Source organism: Eucyclogobius newberryi, unplaced genomic scaffold (assembly GCF_026437365.1).
Source record: "Eucyclogobius newberryi isolate DKJ021-1_F unplaced genomic scaffold, fEucNew1.0.hap1 SCAF_22, whole genome shotgun sequence".
Taxonomy (NCBI): domain Eukaryota; kingdom Metazoa; phylum Chordata; class Actinopteri; order Gobiiformes; family Gobiidae; genus Eucyclogobius; species Eucyclogobius newberryi.
In genome coordinates, this window is record NW_027315857.1 from 7,501,309 (window position 1) to 7,526,734 (window position 25,426).

The 25,426-nt window shown below is 39.6% G+C and overlaps 1 protein-coding gene across 1 annotated transcript in view; it reads right to left on the reverse strand.

The window, feature by feature from the left end:
- LOC140371956 (adhesion G protein-coupled receptor L3) overlaps window positions 1-25,426 on the reverse strand; it is a 271,947-nt gene that overhangs the window by 198,795 nt on the left and 47,726 nt on the right. Inside the window, exon 2 of the mRNA XM_072459197.1 lies at window positions 8,028-8,229. Coding sequence (XP_072315298.1) covers window positions 8,028-8,082 — 55 coding nt within the window. The 5' untranslated portion in view covers window positions 8,083-8,229. The remainder of the gene's footprint in view (window positions 1-8,027; window positions 8,230-25,426) is intronic.

Sequence of the window (25,426 nt, forward strand, 5' to 3'; positions counted from 1 at the left end):
TCACCAAGTGAAAAACAACAATACTCCAACCATCTCGCTCAAGACCTTATAACCATAAAAAAAACATTACACTTTATCAGTTTGGTTTAGTTCTAACATACAATTTATATCCTTTTCCATTATCATTGTTTTGTACATATGCTAAAAAGGATGTTTGATGCCGACAACACTAACTTAACACTAACAGGACTTTTCTGAACTCTGGAATCATGGATAAATTACTCTTAAAACAACAAGGAAAGAAAACCAATAATAACATGCTATTAAAAGTGGATTTTGCATTGCATGTCTCCTTCAAATACATCAACTTGTACGGGGGAAAAAAGCTCATGTGTCACGTTCTAAAAGGTTTATTATTGACAGGTTAATCTGCGTTGTTCACCTCAGCTGTCAGCGCTCTTAATGCGGCACCTGATTAGTCTATACATTTCCCACAATCCTCTGCGCCTAATGCATTCCAAAACAAAAACTGTCTCGACTCGATCATCAACGCACTTCTCTAAAACGCGGCGTCAAAGCCTGCTTTCCGGGTGTGATGTCGCAGCTATTGCATACATAATTTACCTCTGCCTTCAAGGTTTCTGTCGCAAAATACACGCCCAAGACAAACGGATGACTGACACGCGCCCACTCCTAAGCCTGTTTATTTTTAATACATCAAGAGGCATTGTGCCATCACCCTTAAACAGTAAACGCCTTTATACACAATAAAAAAAATAAAAAAAAACACTGAAATACGAGCTTGAATAAATCATTTGTTTAATTAATTAAGCAAATGAGGCAAATCCGTGGACGCCTTCGCCGATGAAGTCAGAGCCCTGGCACGAGGAGATTAATTAAGCGAATCGGGTGCGGGAACAGGGATGGTGGAGTTCGCTTGCCCTTGTTTGGGTGGCTACAGCTAATATATCAGAGGCATACCTGACGCCGAGGAACAAGAGGTGTCTGTAAGGTGGCCAACTCCGCACAGGCAGGGGAACTTATTATGAATGAGAGGGAGGGGGGCCCACGCTGTGTGGGGCCCGTCGCTGTAATGCATCTTTCGGAGTCTAACCTTTTGCTTGAGCGGCGCGAAGAATGTGCACGCCATATGGTGCGGATCATTAGCCAAGTTGTATACTGTACGTAGAGGGGAAAAACGCTATTTATAGGGCAATACATCCATAGAACTGAAATGGTTTAAATGTAACTGTTTAATACTCGTACTATACTGTCGCGTTTTGAATTTGAACGAAGAAACGGACAAGATGCTGTTTGATGCAGATCTATAGATGCTCAAACACTAACACGTTTCCCCATCCATGGCTTCTATTGGTCAAGTGATGAGTGGATTTGACCTGTCAAAGAGAGACGTGAACCTTAGAAAAAAGCAGTGCATAAGAATCATGATAATCAAACTTATTTCACCAAATTCGCCTTAACATTTTCAAGGTTGCAAACTCGGGCACGGCGAAAAAGGGGACTTTATAATCGGGAATCTGCAACGAGCAATCGAACGTCTGCTGTGCTCAATATTCTGCGACTGCTCTTGCACATTTGTACAATATTATTTTTGGCCAAGGAAAATCAATTTGATAAAAACACTCACCTCAGACTGTGTCTGTGAAGTTGCCGACATTATAGTTGAAATTAACACAAGTCTAGGAATGAGGTTCTTTGCCTCATTCCTAGAATTCCTTTCAACTATAATGTTGTAAATGTAATTTCCTGCATGTGATATTTATGAAGTCATTATATTTGAGAAGACTGGGATCACCAGACACACACACACACACGCACACACACGCACGCACGCGCACGCGCGCGCGCACACGCACACACACGCACACGCACACGCACACGCACACGCACACGCACACGCACACACACACACACACACGCATGGTTTAACTTTACCATCTGAACAGCAGACAAACAGAACAAACACATGAGCACCAACTTTCACCTCTGCATTAGCGCGGTGCCCTCTTCTCTCGGTTTGGCAAGTTTGCAGTTCAATATGACGTTTGTGAATTCTACCCAAATATTCCCTTTAATAAATGATGAAAAATAAATGGTGCAATTTTAAAGTTTTTACATTTGAATCAGTGTGGATTACTTCATCAGCCCTCTCATTAAGGTGACATGACAAGATAAAATGATTTGCCATTCATTTAATCCGTTTGTGGTCATAATGTTGTGCTCGATTTTGGGTCTTTACGAACTGAAAATGAAAAGTGTTTTGAACATCCCACTGTTTTTGTGTCGTTACCCAAACAATGGTACAGTTGCGCTCTAGCTGACTTATTTTCCAGCCCAGTGACAGCATCTGGGATGGAGCCTTTTCTTTTTTTTCTTCTCTAATCTCATCTGAGTCGGCTTTACTTAAAAACAAAAAAGGGAAGCCAGCCAGAAGCACAAACAAGATGTAGCAACCCTTCCATAAGCTCTATTTTTCCTCTTAATTAAACTTCTCTAAACATTTATCAAGATCTCTACTCGCCAGTGTCATCAGATACACTAAATTGTTTCTAATTGCGAATACATAACATGCAACGCCAGTAAATATATATAACATAGAAATACGTAGAAAATTTGAATTAATGTGTTGGTTTTCACCTGAGAGTTCACCAAATACGGGGGCTGTGTTGTTATTTTTTTATTCAGGAAGTCCCTTTGAGATTCAGAATAACTTTTACAAAATGAACCTGGCAAAGGTAGCAGGCGACACTATCACACGACACGGTACAGAAAATAATAAAATATACACGTTGTAAAAAACAAGAAAACAACGAAAAACAAAACATTTTCAGTCACCACTTTTTCTCCAACTTTTCAGGTGACACTACAGATTTTTTCATCCCACGGAAAAATCGGATTTCCCCAGCTCTGTGAAGCACGGAGACACGTTCAAAAGTTCATGTGGAAATTAGTAATAGACCAAAATGGTTGGTTCCATCAGTTTGTTGCAGAGTTGCATCTAAAACAACTGATTGACTCTATATCAGTCCATTTCACCAATATCAAAGTCTAGGCTGGGTTTCTGAAAAAATAAAAAATAAAATATTCCATGTATTCCGTTGCTGCTGTAAAGTTTATCCCAATGTGCATGACCCAAAGTAAAAGATTTTTTGTAAGAGTGACAAGCAGGAGGCGAAAACAGAAATATTCTGAGCACTTAAGCCTCAAATTCACAACAGTGTAGCCTTACTCAAGTATGCGGGAATCAATCAAAATTCACAGAAACTCTGAGTAAGGATTGTTGAGGGAAAAAAAGCTTAAAAGGCGAAGTCCTGCCTGATATTTACAGTCAAAAAAAGGTGAAAAACAGATCTAGTTTTCATTTTTTTAAGCGTTTATAAGAACATTTGGCAACTTTCAGGAGCCAAGCAAAGTTTTGCCATGACAGGAATACTAATATCCATCTAGCGTTACAGACAGCAGAGAGCGGTCTTATTTTGAACTTAACGTTTTTTACAATAAATCTGTACTGGGACAAAACCGGTTCCACTTATCTACCGTATTTTCCGGAATATAAGTCGCATCCTTTTTCATAGTTTTGGGCCGGGGTGCAACTTTTACATATATTTATACTCATATACTTATACTCCGGAGCAACTTATATGTGATATTATTTGTTATTTTCACACTTGCAACCGCAATTCATACTCCAGTGCAACTTATATATGTTCTTTTCTTCTCTATTATGCATTTTTTGGCTGGTGCGACTTATACTCCGGTGCGACTTATGGTCCGGAAAATACGGTACATCAAAAAATCTGGGTTGATGTAATAATATATCTCCTTTAAGCCAAAAAAGCGTTTTGGCCTACAATATGCTAAATGTTGACGCTTGCCAAACGCGAAGCCTCTGTGAAATCTTTACATCAGCGCTTATATATGTTCATATACCGTCCCATTACATGTCGGAATCACCGTCTTGCGTATAATCCGTGCCGGTGCCTGTGTGCAGACTGAGGGGACTATAGATTACCATGCTGAAGTAGGCCAGCTCTCCCAGGAGGACCCTCTCTCCTCTCGCACAATGACACTGTGAATACTCCCATTCCAACATTAAAGCGAGGCAGCTGCAGTACGTTTCACCGGAACATCTGGTCCTGACGGCTTACAGCACCGAGCGCAGACTCGGTGTCAAACCGAGGCTCTTTTCTTTAAGGGAACTGCCAAACTGTTTATCTCGTATGTCAACATTTGAGTGTGGGTGTGCAGAAAGAGGGGGCGGGGGCGTCCCGAGAGTTACCAAATATTTGTTGTTGGTGGAAGTGTTGAGCGATCAATTTGACTGGGTTTACTTGTGTCACAGGCTACACTTGAGAAATCTTTGTCCGTCTTTAAACCGTGCTGAATGTCTGACTTTTATGCATCCTTTTGAGCGGGATAATTTGTATCCTAATGCATAGTTCAAGATCGACAACTAAATCAAGTACAACAACGTACATTTTGACATGAAATTTCAATCTTAGTCTTTGGCTATTGACTCAACAATATGTTAGGTTTTGGTCAAATAACTAATTTTAGTTTTAGATAAATAAAAGAAAATGCCATTATAATGTAGTAAACTAAATCCATAAAAGTGCTGGTCAACCAGAAATAAATGATCTTATTAACTGTGATACATTGTAATGTGTTGCTTCATAAGACGTGAAGAGACTTTTTCTTTGGACATAGTTTGTTACGGTCTGATTTGGGGCGCTGGGACTCAAAATGGAATCTAATTAATCTACACTCATTCTTTTGCATTCATTTATATTTTTCACGAAAAACCTCATTACCTCTGGTTTAATTTAACAAAAATAGATATAATTAGATAAGCCATTATCTTTTTTTTTTAATGTGCATTTTTTTAACTCATTTTATTATGCTCAAAAAGACCTGTAAAACATGCATTGTTACAGGAAACAGGCGCGCCTCTTTACAGTGCTGACCTGTAATTTGGACTCGTGGCGTCACTTGCTAGTCTCCATGGAGATAAACAACTGTGGAACATTCCAGGCCAATTTATAACATCTCCATACAAGCAGCTGGCAAGGCTATTCGACTTTGAGTTCATAAAATTGGCAAAATTGTTCATGTTTAAGGCAGGTTGTTTATACATTAACTACAGCCGACAAGCCAAAATCATTGAGCGGTTTTTCGGACTGATGTCACTCTTTCCTACGTGATCAACGAGTGATTGATTATCCCTGTATGACTTGCAAAGCTAAATGATTAGAAAAACTCCCAGTGTTTTAGCATGCATCGCCTCATTACCCGCAAACCACACATTCCTTACACTCCGGCCTCCTCCCAATGTATTTCTCAAACAGTGACCGATCTTTTCCCCCCACTGCTTTACCACACAATGTATATCCGATGATGGCATCACAGACAGGAAAACACCATCAATCCACAAAATTATTCAGAAAAATGGAGTTGGCTAATGACGCCGGTGGTAAATGAGCTCAAACTCACCCGTTCTGCTTTAAACAAACGGCCTTGGCTTTCCCGCGCACGTCTCCGGCACATTATTTACGCATCTCTACGTGTTTTTATCAATTCCGACCCCGGCGACACTTTGTAATTGGCCAAGACCGTGTTTATCCCAGCCAATGGGCTATCAATATGCTGCTCCGTCAATCTCGAACATGCCTTGGTGTCGGGGTTTGAGGACAATGGATTTTCATTTAGGAGCAGACTTTATTTAACCTGAGTAATCACAATCTTTAAAAGTGGGCTGTGCAAATATAGACAGGAAGCGGATTGCAAAAGAGATATGCTTCGAGATTGACGGGACACTTTAGCGTCGATTCTAATCAAGGACAAGGTCAAAGGTTAAAACGATGACTTCCAATAATACGTAATTGGTGCTGGTAAACAATAACGCAGGATTTGACAGAGTGGACACAATATATTTCACATAGGAACTCAATTTAGGTCTTGCCATGGCAACCAATTGACTATATGCGATACCCAAGACTAAGTGTATTAAGTGAAAACTAAAAAAAAATGAAGCTAAAATCTAAATCATTGTTCTTATAGTTGAAATAAATGATACAATTTACTTTATTTTCCGGACTATAAGTTCCACCTGAGTATAAGTCGCACCAGCCAGAAAATGCATAATAGAGAATAAAAAAAACATATATAAGTCGCACTGGAGTTGGAAATGCGGTTGCAAGTGTGAAAATAACAAAAAAGTCGCTCCGGAGTATAAGTATAAATATTAGTATAAGTCGCATCCCGGCCAAAACTATGAAAAAAGGTGCAACTTATAGTCTGGAAAATACGGTAATATTTTTTTTAACCTCTCTCATTTGGAACGGAGGACATTTGGAGCATAGTATTAAAACCACGGCTTTACCTAACTCGTTATTACAGCTTAAAAAGTCAGATAACGGCATTGTACTCCACAAAGCTGGCGGTATTGAGCAGTAAGGCAACACTAACCACAGTCGAGAGCGCTTTCATAACGCCGACACATTGTGAACCTTGTCATCTGCGCTTTGCGTCGATATCGCTGCTCACAAACAGTTCAATTTGCTCCGGAGCTCCCATTAACGATTTTACCCGCATCAAGTTAAGATTTTTATGGGCCATTGCCTCACTCCCGACACTCCTTGCATCCAAAGCCCTGTTGATTGTGACCAGCCACCACCGTACGAACCACACTACACACACTGACTATTCTTTTAATCTGAATTTAAATGGCTTCATTTACTTTGACTCTCCGCATTCCACAGGAAACGCTGTTGTTACTGCGACGGGAGGGACAAAAAGGACCCCGCAAATTCATCTCCGAATCTCAATGTGTGAAACAACAAGCTATAAAAAGTCATATGTGTAACGCTGCGAATAATACTATTGAGAAAACAACATTAACAAGCAGTGTTGATGATTCTTTGAGAACAGTTTCAGAGGGAGATTCTCCAGAGGGTGAAGAGGGACGGGATTAAAATTAGATGGGAAATAAGAGGAACAGACAGAGGAAAAACAAGTAGAAAGTTTTGGGGGAGTTCAGAGAATAAAAAGCTGCTAATTAGCGAAAAGCGCTTGATAGACAGTGAGAACAAGACAGAGTTCAGTTCATCACAGTTGGCTGACGGAATCTGACACTTAAATAAGACCCGAGTGGAGTGAAGATGAGCTTCAAAACAAGACTTGTCTGGAGTGTAAAGTTTGGCAATATGGCTCCGGAAGCCGATGCTAAAGTTCAGAAAGCAGAAACTGAAGTATATAACGTAAACAGAAACATTTCACTTCGGAGAACTTTCTCCAATACGTGATAGTTGTTGTGCTGGTGCGAACTGTCTAAAAACCTAATAATGTCCATGCCAAAGTTTGGGAATTTGTACATTTCTAATATTGTAGCTGAGCAACTTATTTCAGAACGTGTTAAACTTAATCTACATCAGTGTTTTTCAAACGTTTTGGGTGGCGAATAATGTCTTTGCCATCTATTCTAGTTCATTACATTTAGCAATTGTGATGGTTTTGCTTTCTTTTGTGGTACAGATGAATGTTTAAGACGGCTAATTATTTGATTAAATCTGTGTGTGAATCCCAATTGAACACACTAATGGTTGAAAATCAAGAATCTACACAATAACTGTAGGTTAATCTTTACCAACTTACTGTGCAAACAAAAAGAGTAAGACATTTTGTGCATACTTTTTGTCACTGACCACTAACAACTTGAAAAATCTACTTGATCAGAGTGAGACCAAAAGATGCATTGATGTATTCCTCAGCTTGAACTACCATATTTTCCGTAGTATAAGTCGCACCAGCAAAAAAATGCATAATAGAGAAGAAAAAAACATATATAAGTCGCACTGGAGTATGAAATGCAGTTGCAAGTGTGAAAAAAACCAAATAATATCACATATAAGTCGCTCCGGAGTATAAGTATATAAGTATAAATATAAGTATATGTCGCACACCGGACAAAACTATGAAAAAAGGTGCGACTTATAATCTGGAATAAACGGAATTGGAAAGCAGTAGCTAAAATAACAGCCGTAGACGATGTGCGGCGGGGCGGGACTCACCCAGAGCGGCCGGAGCGAAGAGGCTGGCGAGGACTAGCAGCCGTGCGGTCCACATGGCCTCCTCCTCTTACCGCCCGCTGCTCGACGTCCCAGTAGAGTTCAGTCCACAAGTCCTTTTGTCTGGCCTGTGATTCCAACTCGTCCCTCCTTCCTCTGGCACCGCTCGATTATCCCGCCACCAATGCCAGATGCCGCCTCAAATCTGCAATGAGACGAAATAAAAAAAACAACGGCATTTTAAGAGATAATTCCGGCGTTAGGGATCACAGTGAATCATGCTTTTTATGAGAACAATAGTGCATATTTTCCAGAAAAGAACACAACACAACAGATGGCGGCACGGCGGCTTTATCATCAGTCCTTATGCCTTTGTGGGTTGCAAGTTGCTGTCAAGTGACACTAAGCAAGTTGTTCAATCTCCAGCCATGCAAGGGCTCTTGGTGGGTGTGATCAAGCGCACCGCTGAATGTATTTTGGGATCCTCTGTTGTTGTTTTGCTCATCCAAGTGTAAACTCCCCCACCACACCCCGACCGAGCCGTGAAAGGCAAGGAGCTAGGGCTGCGAGCGCGTTAAACCAACATGCCCGAAAACCTCTCGTCGTCTTTCACCGTCGGTAATTGTCGTAAGAATCGCAGCGGTCCTCCTCCTCCAGCCGGCACGAGTCGCGACGGCGCGGTTTGAGTTTTAGCACCTGCGAAACTTTTGTGCGCAGCCGTAAAAGAATGCCACACGCAATTAAAATGTCTAACAAGAAGCGAGGCAAGACTGACATCACGCGTCAGATCAGGCGACTTCAAATGAAACGAACGAGAAATGAAATGCTTTGCCGTTTTAGTCTTTATACTGGTACATGTAATCCTGAAAAAGATAGTGATTTTTTTTTATGTCCAGCCATAAGGTGCCAGTGGTTGTTAGGCTCGTCATGACAACAAATTTTGACGGGTTATATATAGCGATAAATGACGACATTGGAACTACTTTATGCCACTGACATAATAAGCTTAATCCCACTGTAAACCCTTTCCATAATGAGTATTTCATTAAAAACATGGTGTAATATAAAATAACAGAATGAGAATGTAAAAAAATGTGTTTGTACCGTTAATGAGTCATAGATATATACATTTGTCAACCTCTTCTACAGCTCAAATGTTCATGTAATACAAAAAAAAAAGTAAAACTACTACTTTTTTACTATACCATAGACACGCAATAACTATTGAGCACAAAAAACTATTGTTACATTGTACCATATATTGAACAATAAGTCAAAAGGCCTACTAGTAGTTCATAATTTACAGTTTTATATAAATTAGACTTGTTGATTCCTGATTCAAGTTCAGATTTAGTAACTAACCCATGAAATTACGTGACTTTGCCTATATTCAGGATTGTTACAGTCCGATTTTAATACTATAAAAACACCCAGACTTATCTCCAAAAAGATTCGAAGTTCGACAATTAAAGAGCCAAACCATTAAAGATATGGGTAAAGGATTTCATCGCTGTTTAGCTTCAAATTAACTGCCTCAAACCCGATGAGATTTACGTTCTGTTAGCTTTGGCTGTTACTATCACTAAGCATGTAGGGGAAAAATGTCAAGACAAAAAATATGGCGCATGAAATGTTACAGCCCCTTGTCCGTTGATAAGTAGGAAGCGTGCGCAATATATTCTGATTGGATTATCCCCATTAAACCCCATATCATAATATTAAGGTTAAGTCAGCTTTAATGATTGGGCCGTGCAAGCTCTATATAATCTACTATCAGTCACCATCCAGCGCGCCCGACGCTGCAGTGCGACACGCGTTGGCCACCGCCTTTAATACGACCCCGGGTTATTCCACTGTGGGACGGTCGGGTTACAGAAGGTCGGATGTAGCGGGGGCAAAGCTAGCGGGAATTCTGGGAAGTCTCCGAATGTATCAATATTACAACACAAAAGATGGCTTCATATTCAGTACGGAAATTCTGCCATTGTCGGTGTGCGTCGTCGGTCATGGATTGCGATGCCGTTTCTAATCCGTAACAAAACACTTTAGATTATAGTAATCTAGTTTTTGGGATAAGCATTAGTGGGTTTAAGAGAAAAGCGAATGGGACAGGCAAATTGAGCTTTGAAAGAGGTCAACTTTGGTGTACGCATGTAGAAAAGACAAATGATATGTAATGATGGTTATGGACAAAAGGATAAGATCTGAGCATAATTTGACTCCTAAAAACATTATCTCAAGCATCGCTATATAGAACCAGAAACAAGAAAGAAAGAAAATTAGTCTTGGCTGGTAAAATGTATTGTTGTTCTCTAGATTGGCAACAACAAACACTGTTAGCCCTGAACACGTGTATACTGTCATACCCATGTGCAATACTGTCATACCCATGTGCAATACTGTCATACCCATGTGCAATACTGCCATACCCATGGGCAATATTGTCATACCCATGTGCAATACTGACATAATCATGTGCAATACTGATTTAATCATGTGCAATACTGACTTAATCATGTGCAATACTGACTTAATCATGTGCATAACTGTCATACCCATGTGCAATACTGTCATACCCATGTGCAATACTGACAATCATGTGCAATACTGTCATACCCAAGTGCAATACTGACAATCATATGCAATACTGATTTAATCATGTGCAATACTGACTTAATTATGTGCAATACTGTCATACCCATGTGCAATATTGACATAACCCTGTGCAATACTGACTTAATCCTGTACAATACTGACTTAATCATGTGCAATACTGACTTAATCATGTGCAATACTGACTTAATCCTGTACAATACTGTCATACCCATGTGCAATATTGACATAACCCTGTGCAATACTGACTTAATCATGTGCAATACTGACATAATCATGTGCAATACTGTCATACCCATGTGCAATACTGTCATACCCATGTGCAATACTGACATAATCATGTGCAATGCTGATTTAATCATGTGCAATACTGACTTAGTCATGTGCAATACTGACTTAATCGTGAGCAATACTGTCATACCCATGTGCAATAATGTCATACCCATGTGCAATACTGACATAATCATGTGCAATACTGACTTAATCCTGTGCAATACTGACTTAATCATGTGCAATACTGTCATACCCATGTGCAATTACTGTTATACTCATACACAATACTGCTGTAAATGAAAGTGTTTACTTTGCCACTATTATTATTATTTTTATTGTATTTTATTTAATGTTTTCCCTCTATTCCTCATTAAGAATATGAGAGGTTCTGTCTATAGGAGTTCTGTTTATAAGAGTTTTTTTCTATTAAGAGTGTTTTTTTTAAAGCTTTCTATAAGTTATCTGTTCTTCTACTTCTGTATCTACTTGTGTTGCAACACGGAATTTCCCCATTGTGTGGACAAATAAAGGCTATCTTAAAACGTACCCAGACAAAACCCGAATGATGTATTTCTTGTATCTTTTGCCACACTTAAGAAGGATTTTGGAAGTGACAGGCAATGTTGTTCTTTATTTCTGTCTAGGGCCTGATGATGAGTCAAATTTGGCGTTTGAGGTGCGATTGCCGCCTTCACTTCTTTAATACAGGCAGCACATCAGGAGCTTGAAGACATTAAACCGCAATGTGAACGACTATATTTGATCAAAGCAATATCCTTGTGAGTAAACCGTTCTTTTAATAAAACGCCCTGACAGCCCAGGCAGCACTAAATAAACTATGACTTCAAACCTGATACAGTGGCTCCATTGGCAACACAAAATAATCCATCATTTCAGGAATGATCACATATTGCAATATTATTTTAACTGTGACATGTCAAAAATGTGAGAGAGATTTAATATGAGTTAGCTATACAGTACTATCATTATTTCCATACAGTATTAGTGACAGCTTTTCACTTTCTAGTCTCTTGTCATCTTTGTGTATCTTTTTTAAACTTATTATATTTCATGTCGTAGTAAAAGTTCAGCAATCATCTTTAGCCTATTCTTGTTTTTAAAGATGTAATAACATTGGCTTGTAATGATAAGAAAGCATTACGGTCTGTGTGACAATAAACTGTGCAACATTTACCACAAGAAGCCATAGAATACCAAATAAGTAATCTGGCAAAAAATGACAAAAATAAGTTTAGCGTCATTGATAATATGACCTGGTAGTTTAAAACATGTATCTTTTATATCAAATCAATGTTTTGCTATTCTTGCTAAATTGCTAGATGGCCTTAATCACCATCACGGTAGGAGCCATTCCGGACCAAAAAGTCTGGGGCCATTTTTTTTCTCCCACTTTATGTGCAATACTGACTTAATCATGTGTAATACTGACTTAACCATGTGCAATACTGACTTAATCATGTGCAATACTGACTTAACGATGTGCAATACTGACTTAATCATGTGCAATACTGACTTAATCATGTGCAATACTGACTTAACCATGTGCAATACTGACTTAATCATGTGCAATACTGACTTAACCATGTCTTAATCATGTGCAATACTGACTTAACCATGTGCAATACTGACTTAATCATGTGCAATACTGACTTAATCATGTGAAATACTGACTTAATCATGTGCAATACTGACTTAATCATGTGCAATACTGACTTAACGATGTGCAATACTGTCATATTAATGTGCAATTACTGTTATACTCATACGCAATAATGTCATATTTGTGTGCATATAACTGCTTTAAATAAGAGTGTTTACTTTGCCACTATTATTATTATTTTTATTTTATTTTTCCCCTCTATTCCTTATTAAGAATATGAGAGGTTCTGTCTATAGGAGTTTTGTTTATAAGAGTTTTTCTATTAAGAGTGTTGTTGTTTTTTTAAAGCTTTCTGTTCTTCTACTTCTGTATCCATTTTTTTTCTTCCACTTCAGCAATTAATAAAACAGGATTAAGAGTGTAAATCTCTCCACGTTGGGCTCCGGTACCAAAACCAGAGATCACTTGTGACTCTTATTGGTTACAGATGCAGATACTGTGTTCACCAGCCGTGCAGTCCACACCCGCTCACACCCGCTCACTAGGATTCGTCTCTACACCAGAGCACCCTCCCCCTCTCCTCCTTCCCCAGAGCGCACCTCATCCCACCTTAAGTCAAACAAACACTGCTCTCGTTCCTGTTTCCAAACCCTTGTTTTAATAGGACGCCTCTGCCGCTGTGTCTCTTTTTCTTCTCCTCACTTGCATCGCCCTCACTTCATTTGCGCTGTTTAGAAGTGCGACCTTCTTAATTATTCCAAGCAAAAACTTTCTAAATTACCTCCACACTGTGTCCAGGCAGATTTGGAGCAGAAGTTGCTGAAACTAAGCCCCTTAAGCGTCTGTAATTGTCTGACAGGCGCTGACTGCTGTGGAAGCTGAGCACAGGGAACTATTACACTTCATCTGTGAGTGTGTTGTAAGTTTATACACTTACAAATCACCATCAGTCAAAAGTGTGACTGATTATGGCTTTTTAGAGAGCAATGGTTCTCAAATTGTGGGGCAAGGTCCAGCAGGATTACACTAACCTACAATACTAAGATATATATATGTGAAAAAGTATTATGGGTCTTGTGATTTTGAAACACTGGGGTAGGAACCAAATGGAGGACACATATGCAGTTCAAGCCATATGAAACTGAATAATGGTGATTTATTTTTACCTCCAAACTGAAACTCAAATAGTATGAAAACAGGTCCAACCCCCACAACAACATGCTGAGAAAGTTGGACTAGAGCAGGCATGTCCAAACTACGGCCCGGGGGCCAAATGCGGCACTTAGACACATTTTTGTTGGCCCTCCTGTTTCCTGCTAAGTTGATCCAAACAACAAGAAGCAGTAGGTTTTACTGTAAAATTGGAAAGATTAAGCATTTTGATGTTATACCAACCTAATAGTAATGTGCCAAGTCTTATTAAAGGTGTTGAGGCATCAAAACTATGTCAAATGCAAAACTTTGAATGAATCACTTTGTCATTCAACAAATTCGATATTGTCAGGTTGTTTGTGGCCCTTTGCCCCGTATAAGTTTCAAAATGCGGCCCTTGGTGAAAAAAGTTTGGACACCCCTGGACTAGAGGTTTTGGCACCTGTCCATGATACGTATTATGCTTTAGTGGGCACTAATACATAAACATACACATAACATACATATAATACCACTCAAGTGAGAGTTCTTGTCAGAATAACTGGACGTAACATCTGAGGTGAATGTAATTGGAAAGACAATTATTAACAAAGTATGAATCACACACAAAAAAGGATTTGAAGAAACAGCGCAAGAAACAGAAAATTTCTGTTTCTTGCGCTGTTTCTTCAATTCAAAATTAATGTTCAAATCAATTAACATTGTCAGCATAAAGATTTTGTGACTTTTACCGAGAAATCATGAAATTGAGCAGAGTTTGTCTTTCTCAAAAGGTGGATCTTTATTACTCATGCACAGTAAATATCACAGTCCCAAACAAAGGTCTCTGTCCCTCATCCTCCAGAACAATAACAATACACAACATCACAATCAAATCAGCTCCGAAAGAGATAGAACAACCATCAAGGCCTAAGGAATCGAGCTTATTTCATTCGGAGTTGACCCGACCCCCGACACAGAGGGGCCGGACCACCTTTATCAGGGGCCCATATATCACCCGTAAGCAATAACAACATAGATAGAATGACGTGACATTTTCCCGTTACAACGTCGTCTAAAAACTACTCCAAAATTACAGCATAAAGACAAACTATTTATTTGTTTCCGTGCGCAAAAACAATAATTAAGGTTACAAATTCACACATTAAGGCAATAAAGTGGCAATTGCTCTAAAACAGGTGTTACTTTGAAATGACAAAAACGCTTTTCCCCCATCATAGGTGTTAATTTGCTTAGGTAAAAAGTGCCACCGGCAATTTAAAATGAACGCGGCATAAAACATACATATTCATGAGCCAAAGCAGAGGGTTTGGAGATAGTTCAGTGAAAAAAGAGACGGATCCGTGGAGTTCGACGGTGCCAACTTGTCTTGTATTCCAGAAGGAGTCGTATGATACATTATGGCACTGGCGTTTCAAGGGTACCTCTTCGGATGGGGATTCGGGATAACTCCCTCAGATAAGCTGGCCAACATTTGGAGACAACCGCTGCATCAAAAAGACCGTTTCTTCATTACCACCTCGCACGAAAAATCTTTTCAACTTCCAATCACCAGAGTTGGATTTGTTTTGCTTCCCGTCAGTGCGGAGTGGGCCCAGATCAAACCTGGCAGTTGTAATTAATTGACTTTTCTATTGCTTGTTGATGTAAAAAAAAAGAGAGAACTGTAAGAGAAACAGCAAGCGAGGAACTTTAAGTGCTTTCACACAGTAAATCAATAGTTAAGGGTGTAAACTTTCTGGTGAAGGGTGCAAAACCTGCTCGTCTCCATGGAGATGTTAATGCTTTGCCATGGTTTGTTCCACTATATGGCATTAAATATCTATCAATAGCTTGTATTCAAATACAGTTTATTATTGCTGAAAATTACCTTTAAGATAAGATGAGATATTCCATTATTGTCCACACATGGGGAAATTCCATTGTTGCAACGCATTAGATACAGAGGAAAAGGACAGATAACTTATAGAAAATTTTAAAAAACTCTCTTAATAGAAAAACTCTTATAAACAAAAAACTGCTATAGACAGAACCTCTCATTTCCTAATAAGGAATGGAGGGGAAAAATAAAGATCAAATAAAATAAAAACAGCTAGTGTAAAACAAGATAATACTAATAATAATGGTAAAATAAACACTCTATTTTCATCAGTTATGAATGTGACATTATTGCATGTGAGTACGACAGTAATTGCACATGAATATGACAGTATTATGTTTATTATTAATATATTAATATATTTATCATGCATACTTGCAGTGAGCAGCCTTGGCTCTCCACAGATCTGACCCGTAACTTGGCCCAGTGGTCACACTGTTGAACATTCCAAGTGAAGCAATAGCATTTCTATGGTGACAAGTAGCAAATGATTTGTTTTTAAGTAAAACATTTGTTGCCAGGAGAATTGTTTCCTTTTAACCCTTTTTATTTTTGTATTATGATTTTTTTACATTTTAGTTCAAGGGTTGAATTGAAAGCGTTTCCTTGTTTATCTCATTATTTTCAGGCAAGTGTGGTTGTGTTTGTATCGCAATCAGATTTTCTACTATCAAAAAGGAGCGTTTAAGTGCAAAAGAAATAGTTATAAAAGTTATAATTCACTCTTATTAGGGATAACACCATCTGGAAAGGTGACGACAAATTTCCATTTGCAAAACAAAAGAATAAAAGGTGATGTTTGTTTTGTTTTTAACTATCTTTTTATAGTGCTATTTTCGTTTTAATCTTAACACTTTTATCCAGCGTGTTTTTTGCACACAATACGATACAGAAACGGTAGTAAAAACTGCGCTCGCTCTACTTTGTTCAAACAATTGATTTACATGTCTTTTACATACGCTTCTTTGCTTAAATAAACAATTGCATATTTACATACGATTCAATGGCACCATGTATTTATTGTTCAAGCGGCCAACAGATTGTGACTGACTCTTTAATCTGAGCATTGTTAGATGTGGTTCTCTCTTGAATCTAAATGTTACATAACTCTGTGTACCAATTATGGGCTGCAATATGATCATGTTCCACAGTATTGTATTAAACCTTTTACAAAATCAAGCAAGTTAGGTCAGATCTGAGGAGCGGCAGCCCATTTGTTTGTGTTTATTTTAAATTGAAGCACCTATAATTGAGTGAACGCAAGATATACACATTTAATGCCATATTGTAGTAAGAATCCAGGCACGATAGCAAGATAAAAGAACCTTTATTTGTCCCAAAATGGGGAAATTCAAACGTACAGCTCGACAAAAGCCATCAAAAAACCATTACGGAAATAAACCATTGAAAAATAGACTTAAATAACATTCCTCGCCACCAGAAAAGTTACATCAACTGTGGGTAAGACACACATCTCCACTTGGGGCAAACGTCTTCCTTTCATGCCTCAGAAGCTCCAGACAATTCCCATTAATCCCACGTGGATTTGTACTGCACAACCTAAACAATAGCGTAACTAGATCCACAATCGTATCTATGGTAAGTATGATGTTACACGTTGCGCCCGTTTAAAGCCACACCCACTGTCTCACACACACACACACACACACACACACAGTGTCATATATACTGTAGCGAGGGTAATGAAGAAGTATCATGCTTCCGGGTTAAGTACTGACATCTCGCACTTTCAACTCCCGCATGTCCAGATGCTTATCGCGGTAACGCTGAGGAGGTGTCTGGGTAATTTTTTGCCAGACAGACAGTGTGCATATGCAAATGAGCCTTAGTCATGGAATGCATATTAATCAAGCACGCTGTCTGCATACGGCCTGATTGATGAGCACTCACTTGGAAATTTGAGGAGATGAGATGATTAAAACCAAGACGGCCCTTTCTTCTCCGCAGTTAAAGATGATTTTCTACACTTGGTTGAGCTTCCGAGCCTTTCGAGTGGTCAATGTTATAATGCCAAGCAAGGTCAAACTGTCAGAACAGTCTAATGACATCTGAAAGGGGCAAAAAGGGATGTGTGATAAAGACAAAAATAAATAATCAGATTTTTACAGTGTACATTTCTTATTACTCCAGTTTTTGATATAAACAATCTACTCATTCTCATTTTACATATGGTTATTGCCTTATTATGTATTGCCCACATCAAAAGGAAATGAAAAATATAAGGTTTCAAGGCAATGTTTGGTGCTATGTATAAGATAACACATCCAATTTTGCTTTTAGTATTATCTGATACATTTGTTTTTTTAAAGGAAGGGTAAATACATCTGAACAAATATTAACATTTGGAAACTAATAGCACTTGCTTTTAAAATATTGTTAAAAGTTTACTTCTTCCACTAAATATGTTTTTCGGTAGACATTTCCAGAGATAAATAAAATATTCCATCTCTCATTATAAGTACCGTATTTTCTGGACTATAAGTCGCGCTGGAGTATAAGTCGCACCAACCAAAAGATACATAATAGAAAAGAAAAAAACATGTATAACTTGCACTAGAGTATGAAATGCGGTGTGAAAATAACAAAAAATATCACATATAAGTCGCTCCGGAGTATAAATATATAGTATAAGTTTAAGTATAAGTATCGCACCCCGGCCAAAACTATGAAAAAAGGTGCAACTTATAGTCCGGAAAATACGGTATTATAAATATGTATATGAGATCTTCAGCAAGAATAGAAATGTTTTGTTGTGAAATGTTCTGTTTCTTGACCGTGTTCTACAGCAAACACATATTACAAGAAGTATCAAAGCAACATCGGTCTAATGTAAGCGGAAAGGTATGAGGACAGAATGGGAAAGCGGTCTTTCAAGGCAATATGTGCATCCCTGGAGCTCGACAAGGCGGGCAGCAAGGCATTCACTCATACAATTGGTTTTCCACGAGGGACCCCAACACAGCTAGCCACTGACAGGCAGATAATAGCGCTAACTTTAGCCCGCCGCAGTTACCGAATGGGCCCTTATGATAGGGTTGTTGAGTGTGACTGATGGCTTGGGTTAAATAATGGGTCCATCACAAGCTTTCCACCGCTCGACACACAAATTGTTGCAAACCCTTAAGATGCAACGCACCTTTTGACGCCGAGACAAAAGCAGTACAGGCCATTAGAGGAAATTACTTAGCATGTGCTATAAAAGGAAAGCTGCTCTCCAAACAAATCACCATTGCAAATATTTACCAGTACACAGGCATGGGGACTGGTTACATTCTACCAGGGGAGCGCCCAAGCGCCCAGGCCGATCTGGAGAATGAATGCAGATGGATGCGCGGTACAAAGCCGCGGCGAATCTGGTGACGGCGCCGCTCCATTATAATGCAAAGCTTTGGCGCTATCCATTTTTCTATCTTTGCTCTCTCAGCATATATTTCCGAACGCAGCACAAATGGATCTCGGACAAAGCAGGGGTGGGGGGAAGATGGTATGAGACGGTGTAATGGGTAGAAAGGAAGGAGAGGGAGAGAGAAAGACAAAGCGTGATTTTCTCGATAAATGAGTCATCGAACTGATCAAGTGATGAGCGGATGAAGAGGATGAAGTTGTGCGACTTGAAGGTCACGATTTGCAGTGTTATGCAAGAGGCTATGGCAACGCCGTTTCTATCGAGTGTGGCTCAGGTGGGCTGGTTACTAGGGCAACTCTCACCTGTCGGTCATTTATCACCAGCAACGACCAATCGTTGCACAACAGCAACAAACACAGGAAGTCATTATGGTGTAACTGGCTTGCTATTTGGATAAGAGTTGTGCAATACCAATAAATCTATCATGAATGAAAAAGAAAATGCTAACTCAAATATAAAATGCCATGATATACAAGATAAAATAAAGTAAATAGGTGTTAGTACATTTGCCTCCAAGGTAAATCCTTCTGTCCAATAGATATTGATTTCTGCAGTCGCCAATCTATTCCCAATGTTTTATGCTGACAAAAGCCATCTTACATACAATGTGGGTCGACATTATTGGCAGAGTTATGGCTATGATGGATGGAGGTGTTGAAAAAACCACGCGTCAATGGCACAGCGGTAGGTTTTATGGTCAATTCTTGAAGCGCTGATGGTTTGATGGTGGACATTTTGAGCAAGCCATGTGTTCCAAAGCCAATTTGAAAGGCCATTAACTACGGGGCAAGCAACAACACTATGAGCACCAACAACACAGGACAAGCTTTGCCTGTTTACACCTGGCTGTAACAATGCCCATCCAGGCCATTGTTCTAATTACAGATCCAATTTCCCGGCATACCTCATCGTTGGTGACCCATGTTTAGAGGGCATCTGCTTCATAAACACACTCATATATTTCATGTTTTGGACTTTTCCAGGTCTCAATTTCCATTCATTTTGTACCCTCAAACCACCCGATCATTTGCATAATTTGCAGCTAGGTTTAGGAAAAAAGAAAGGGAGGGGAACAAGAACGCCGAGCGCATAAGTCGGAACAACGGCAGCGATTCCGACGGAGCCATGCGAACCGCCAGCTACAGCAAATTCGAATGTCAATAACGCTGATCCCAAATGGCGCATGGATTTCAATATCATTATTAGATGCTGAGCCGAGAGCACGGGAAGTAATGAAAATCTTAAAACGTGAATAACACACTTGGCTAGTGAAATGCAATGACATTTTACTGTTCTATGAATCATACAAGATGCACCAAATTATGTTAATTCGAGCTTGTATTGTCTGTTTTGGGATCTTAAAACATGAATAACATCCTTGGGGAATTAAATACAACTTCGAATTCATTTGTCACCCATGCTCAATATCTATTCTAGTTTTTCTTTTTAGCGTCTGTATTTTAAAAGCGTTTTGTTTGTTGTGAGAAATTGACACAACCCTATAAAGGTAGCTTAGATTCAGCTCTAATCACACAAGATAAACCAGATTTAAATGACTCAAAACGTCCATGGTAAAGTTTATGGTATTTTAAAGCAGTTTTCATCATGTCAAAAATGTCTGTAATTGAAAATCTTGCAATAATAATCTTCGTTGGTGCCGTGTTTGTCTGGATTTAACAGCTCTTGACATGCAATTGATACTGAGTTCATTTAACGTGGCAATGTCTGTGTTTTGATAGGACAAATTGCAATGTGGTGGTGTCGCCAGTGTTAGCGATGCAAAAAAATAAGTTGTAAATGGTCTGGAAATGAGAGTCACACGGCGAGTCAACGGTGGTCAAGACCGCTGGGATTTCAAAATAGTTTCCACCTGGACAGCACTCACGGCTCAATTAGAGCGCTAAGTATGGGAGAGGCCGAGGCAATAATAAAGAATTCACCGTCCTTTGAAAGCGAGGCAGGTGGATTTGCATGTGTCCATCAATGTCGGCTAAATGCTCGCTTCATACATATAAATGAAAGAGGCTCTTTTTTTTTTTCTTTTTTTTTTTCAGAAGTGCTGTCCATTAACAGAGAAAAAGAGAAAGACGAGAGGGCGGCCGAGGGGGGAAACGTGAACTCGGAAGACTTCTGTGGCAATTTTCAATCGTCATTCCTCGCACCAGGAAGTTTAATCATTTATTGAAGGTAATACATAAGTAAACAGGGCAAAGGGTGACACAGTTTCAAAGCGACACCCTTTCATAATGCATAGTAGAGTTCAGACGATTTCACCACGACTCAATACAATGAGACTAATGCAATGACGGTATCATCGACTCCGACGAGTCACACCACTCAGACGATGAACTTTTGACTCGACTGGAAACGTTTGTAGAAAGCAACCTGATATGTCTAAAGCTGCAACTAAATAGCCTTATTTGGTTGTATTTTGTGTTCTTAAAAGCTTTTTCAGTTTTTTCGGCCTCGTATTTGGAGTCAACAACAAAGGCAACGTTTGAAAAAGCTTGAAAAATTGCCCTCTTCACCCGCATAGTCAAGAACCACGGCCGTGTTTGAATGTAAATAATGACCCAAACAGTGTTGACGCAGAGGTCAAAGGTCAGGGCAGTGAATTACTTTGCAGGCAACTCTAGGGGTGTCGTGCTGACCTCTGGAAAACGCAGGCCACGATGCAAGAGAGTGTTTCCTGTCATGACCTCCCGGCATCGGAGTGATCGATTAGCAAGGCAAGAATAAACTTGTGAACTGGTATTAAGATGCTTCCCACAGTGGCCTCTCGGCTTTCAAGTTCAAAAAGCAAAAGGAATGTAACAACTGCGTTAAAATGTTGACTTTTTTTGTTTCGTGTTTGCAGAAATGTAACCGCATGAGCTGCTACAAGGCCGGTCTGTTGAATGCTCCCTGTCAGCGTCTGCTCCACGTTAGTATTCTAAAAGTGCTCATGGGCAAGAACTACGTCTAAAAAGAAACATTTTGAGAAAAGATTGATAAAAAAAAATAGGTCTAAATTCAGGAAAAAAAAGGTCAGAAAACGTTTTAACCTGCAAAAGAGTCGACAAGGTTCACACATACATTCCACAAATCGACAAACAGCAATTTCAGACAGAATTCCCTTTCTATAACAAAATATCAACATTTTTACATCAATATTTTGTTTTTCCTAGCGTCATAAAAAGAAGTTTGGGACCTGTAATTCGTCTCCCAGTGCTCAGCCCAGTCTAAAATGGTGTTTGAGGCAAACGTCCTTTAGGGTCTGTCTGTGGACAAAGAGCAGCTCGCCTCCTCCTCCCTCCCCTTCCCTCTCTCCCCCTGCTTTCTCTCTCCTGTCAAGGCAAGTGGTCGCCGCTCTGACAAATCACGGCAGGTCTGGAGGTGCCCAGTCTGACCAGGGATCTGAAAACCTGATGAGATAGCTCCGACGCCTTGGGTCATAGTCACCTCTGTTCAACTGCCTGCTGCATTTCAAGATTTTACAGGTTCCTTTTTATTTCTCTCCTTCTTCTTTTTCCTTTTTGAGCGTTCCCTGCAGTGAATTGTAGTGTAGTGGAGTGAAAGTTAATTGTATTTGTACTAAAAATTACTCTTTGAAGTACATTTTACAGCCTGAGGAATGTTGAAGAATAAAGAACAGCGTGTGATATGAATAACTGACAAAACACTACAATAGTAAACACATTTATTTGCTTACTACCAGAGTTTTAGGTGGTAATAGAGGCAAAAACTCTGCTTAAATGGCTCCTTATCCCTTGTGGTTGGAAGTATAATCAGCTTGTGCAATAATTGAGAACATAAAATGACATATCTGATCTTATTTCTTCCATCCACACACCAAAACTAACATTTTGATTGACTGGGCCTGGCCAAAAAGCAACCAAATTACGACAATTTCCTTAGATACTGTAACTAGCTAATCAACCAAGTGTCTACATGCACCCTCACACTTTGCTAATTTCTAAGAAGTCATTTAGGACCGACTTAATTTCACTAGATGCTGACTAATTCTAATTAAACCATTAAAGACTTGGGTACAGAGTGCAAATCTGCAAACTCAGGGGATTTTAATGAAGTAAATTAACACCAAGGGATCAAGGACTCAACAGTGCAGAAGGAACAGAGACTTGTTCCATCTTTGCTGTACACGAGCCGAAGGGGAAATGACTTCTTACGCCTGAAATGGGAGGAAGGATGAAGCGCACTGGCTGTTTTGGCGCGGATGGGCGGACACAGCACGACCGCGGCCCGTGTTTTTCCTCGCGCGCCGTAAGGAAGCACGCACGTTGCATTCCTCTGACCTTGGCCCCTCGTGAGTCCGTGGTCCGAGCGCTAGGATGTGTGTTTGGGTTGGACCTTTTTGAAATCTAAAAGCGGAGGTCTCCGGGGGTGAAGCTGGCCACATAATGGTCCGGGGATGGTTAGCGAATGTCAAAGTACAGCGGGCAGCCGATGGAGAGCGCACACAGCGACACATGTAACAGCTAAAGGAGGGATGTGACATTTGGGGTTTAGTCTATGAGACAAATTGGACAGTATATGTGACTAACCGTGGATAAACCAGCCACAAGTCTCCCTGGAGACATTTTGAATTATTGTCTCACTCATGTAGATCTAATAATATGATATATAAGTTGAGGTCATTTGAATGTATACAACTCTCACATGCATTTACTTAGAAAATGGGGCTCAAAGTCACAGGGGGGGCTCATTTGCATCTCATTGACATAAGCCCTCCCCCTGTTACACTGACAGCACCTTCCCCCTACAGCTGTCACTAAAGACTCAAGAGTAGTGTTGTTATTGATGTAGTGTTATTTTCATTAGGACTTGAATCAAAATTAGAAGTTACTATATTAAAATGGAAATACTTGGGTTACAAAAGGCCCTGAATAGCATCAAAGAATCAGAATCAGAGTAGGGTTTATTGCATTTGTCGATAAACATAATTCACAGGTGATACGTCATGAGGAACTGGGAAGTATTTCTGCAAACTTCATTCCCTCCGATGATATAGGTGGTCCTGGCAGACTTTCGCTTTGTTTGGGGCTTTTTTGTAGAAGTCGATATGTCCATCTTCAACGCAGCATGCACGCAAACAACCAGGGCGTGCCTGCCCTGCCTAAGTAGCCATCTGCTCTCAGCCCATTGGCTGACTACAACAACACAGCCTGCTTCTGTGGTCCAAGTAACACCCCCAAAAGTCCCAACAGAGAAGGCTGAAAACTAGTGATCTTTAACGGCTTAATGTATGCTTTTAATGCTGCCAATACAGTTATGATACATGGAGTGGCTACTTCTTGACTCCAACTTCAACATTCTGCAAAACAAAGAAAATTACAAATTTGGGGAAAAAGCTAAAACTCAGTTTTTCTCCTTTTGGTCCGGGCCGACTTGGATTATTTAAGGTTTGGGCGACTTACGATCAATCAACAAGGTAAAGTTTGCTGAACAAAAGCAGGTGTTAAGACATTTTAGATTTTGTCGAAATGTCTGCCTGTAGGTGTCAAAGAGGAAAGAAGATGTGCCACTGAATTTCATTGGACTTTCTGTCAGTAAATGCCTTAATTGTTGTACCTTAGACAGTTAAGTCTCAACAGCAAGAGAAGATGGACTTTCTTGCCATCGTTCTGTCATTAACACAGCAAGAAGTTCCAGGGTTCAAATCCCAGCCAAGATCAGTTTGTTTAGCTCAGAAATCAGAATCAGAAAAGAGAATTCACGAACAGAACTCACAAACACAGGAACTTGCTTTGGTGATTCGGTGCGACATAAAACAATGAACAATGATAAACTATATAATAAAGTCAAAAAGAAAAACAACATCTGCATCACTTAAAACGTGCGCACATTTTACAATATATTACATTTGAATCCTCTTTTTGACACGATAATCTCTGTTATGTTAAAATAAATGCGTTCATGCCTTAAAGTATTTGTCACACTCTGTCAAAATAAAAAACGTAACAAAGACAAAACAAGACAAAATAAAGGCTCATTTAGACAGACTTTTATGGAAAACCATGAATAAAATATGCCTTTTTCTACATTTTAATTAAAAAAACAGTGCATTTCTGTCAGAAACCAGCCAATATTGCACTATCAATACTTACAAGCCCTACTTCGGGTCTATACTGACTCTTAGTAAAGAAACAGACCGTACAATCTTGCGAGAAATACAAAGTGCGCCTCCAGCTCCTCTCCTGAATTAAGTACGTATTGTTATTGTTTGTCATTCATCGGCGCATTCCTGACCCCGACTGACTCAATCCTGCCTCCACTGGCGAACTAAAACACTCTTTAATTGAAATAGCTTAGCACCATCAGGACGTGTGACCCGGGTGCAAGGCCTAATTGCCCTCTGGTGTAATGTTATTCATCCAGCCACAAACAGCTCTGTGCCCTTCTCCACGGGCCCCGGACCAACTCGGGGGAAGTCGGTA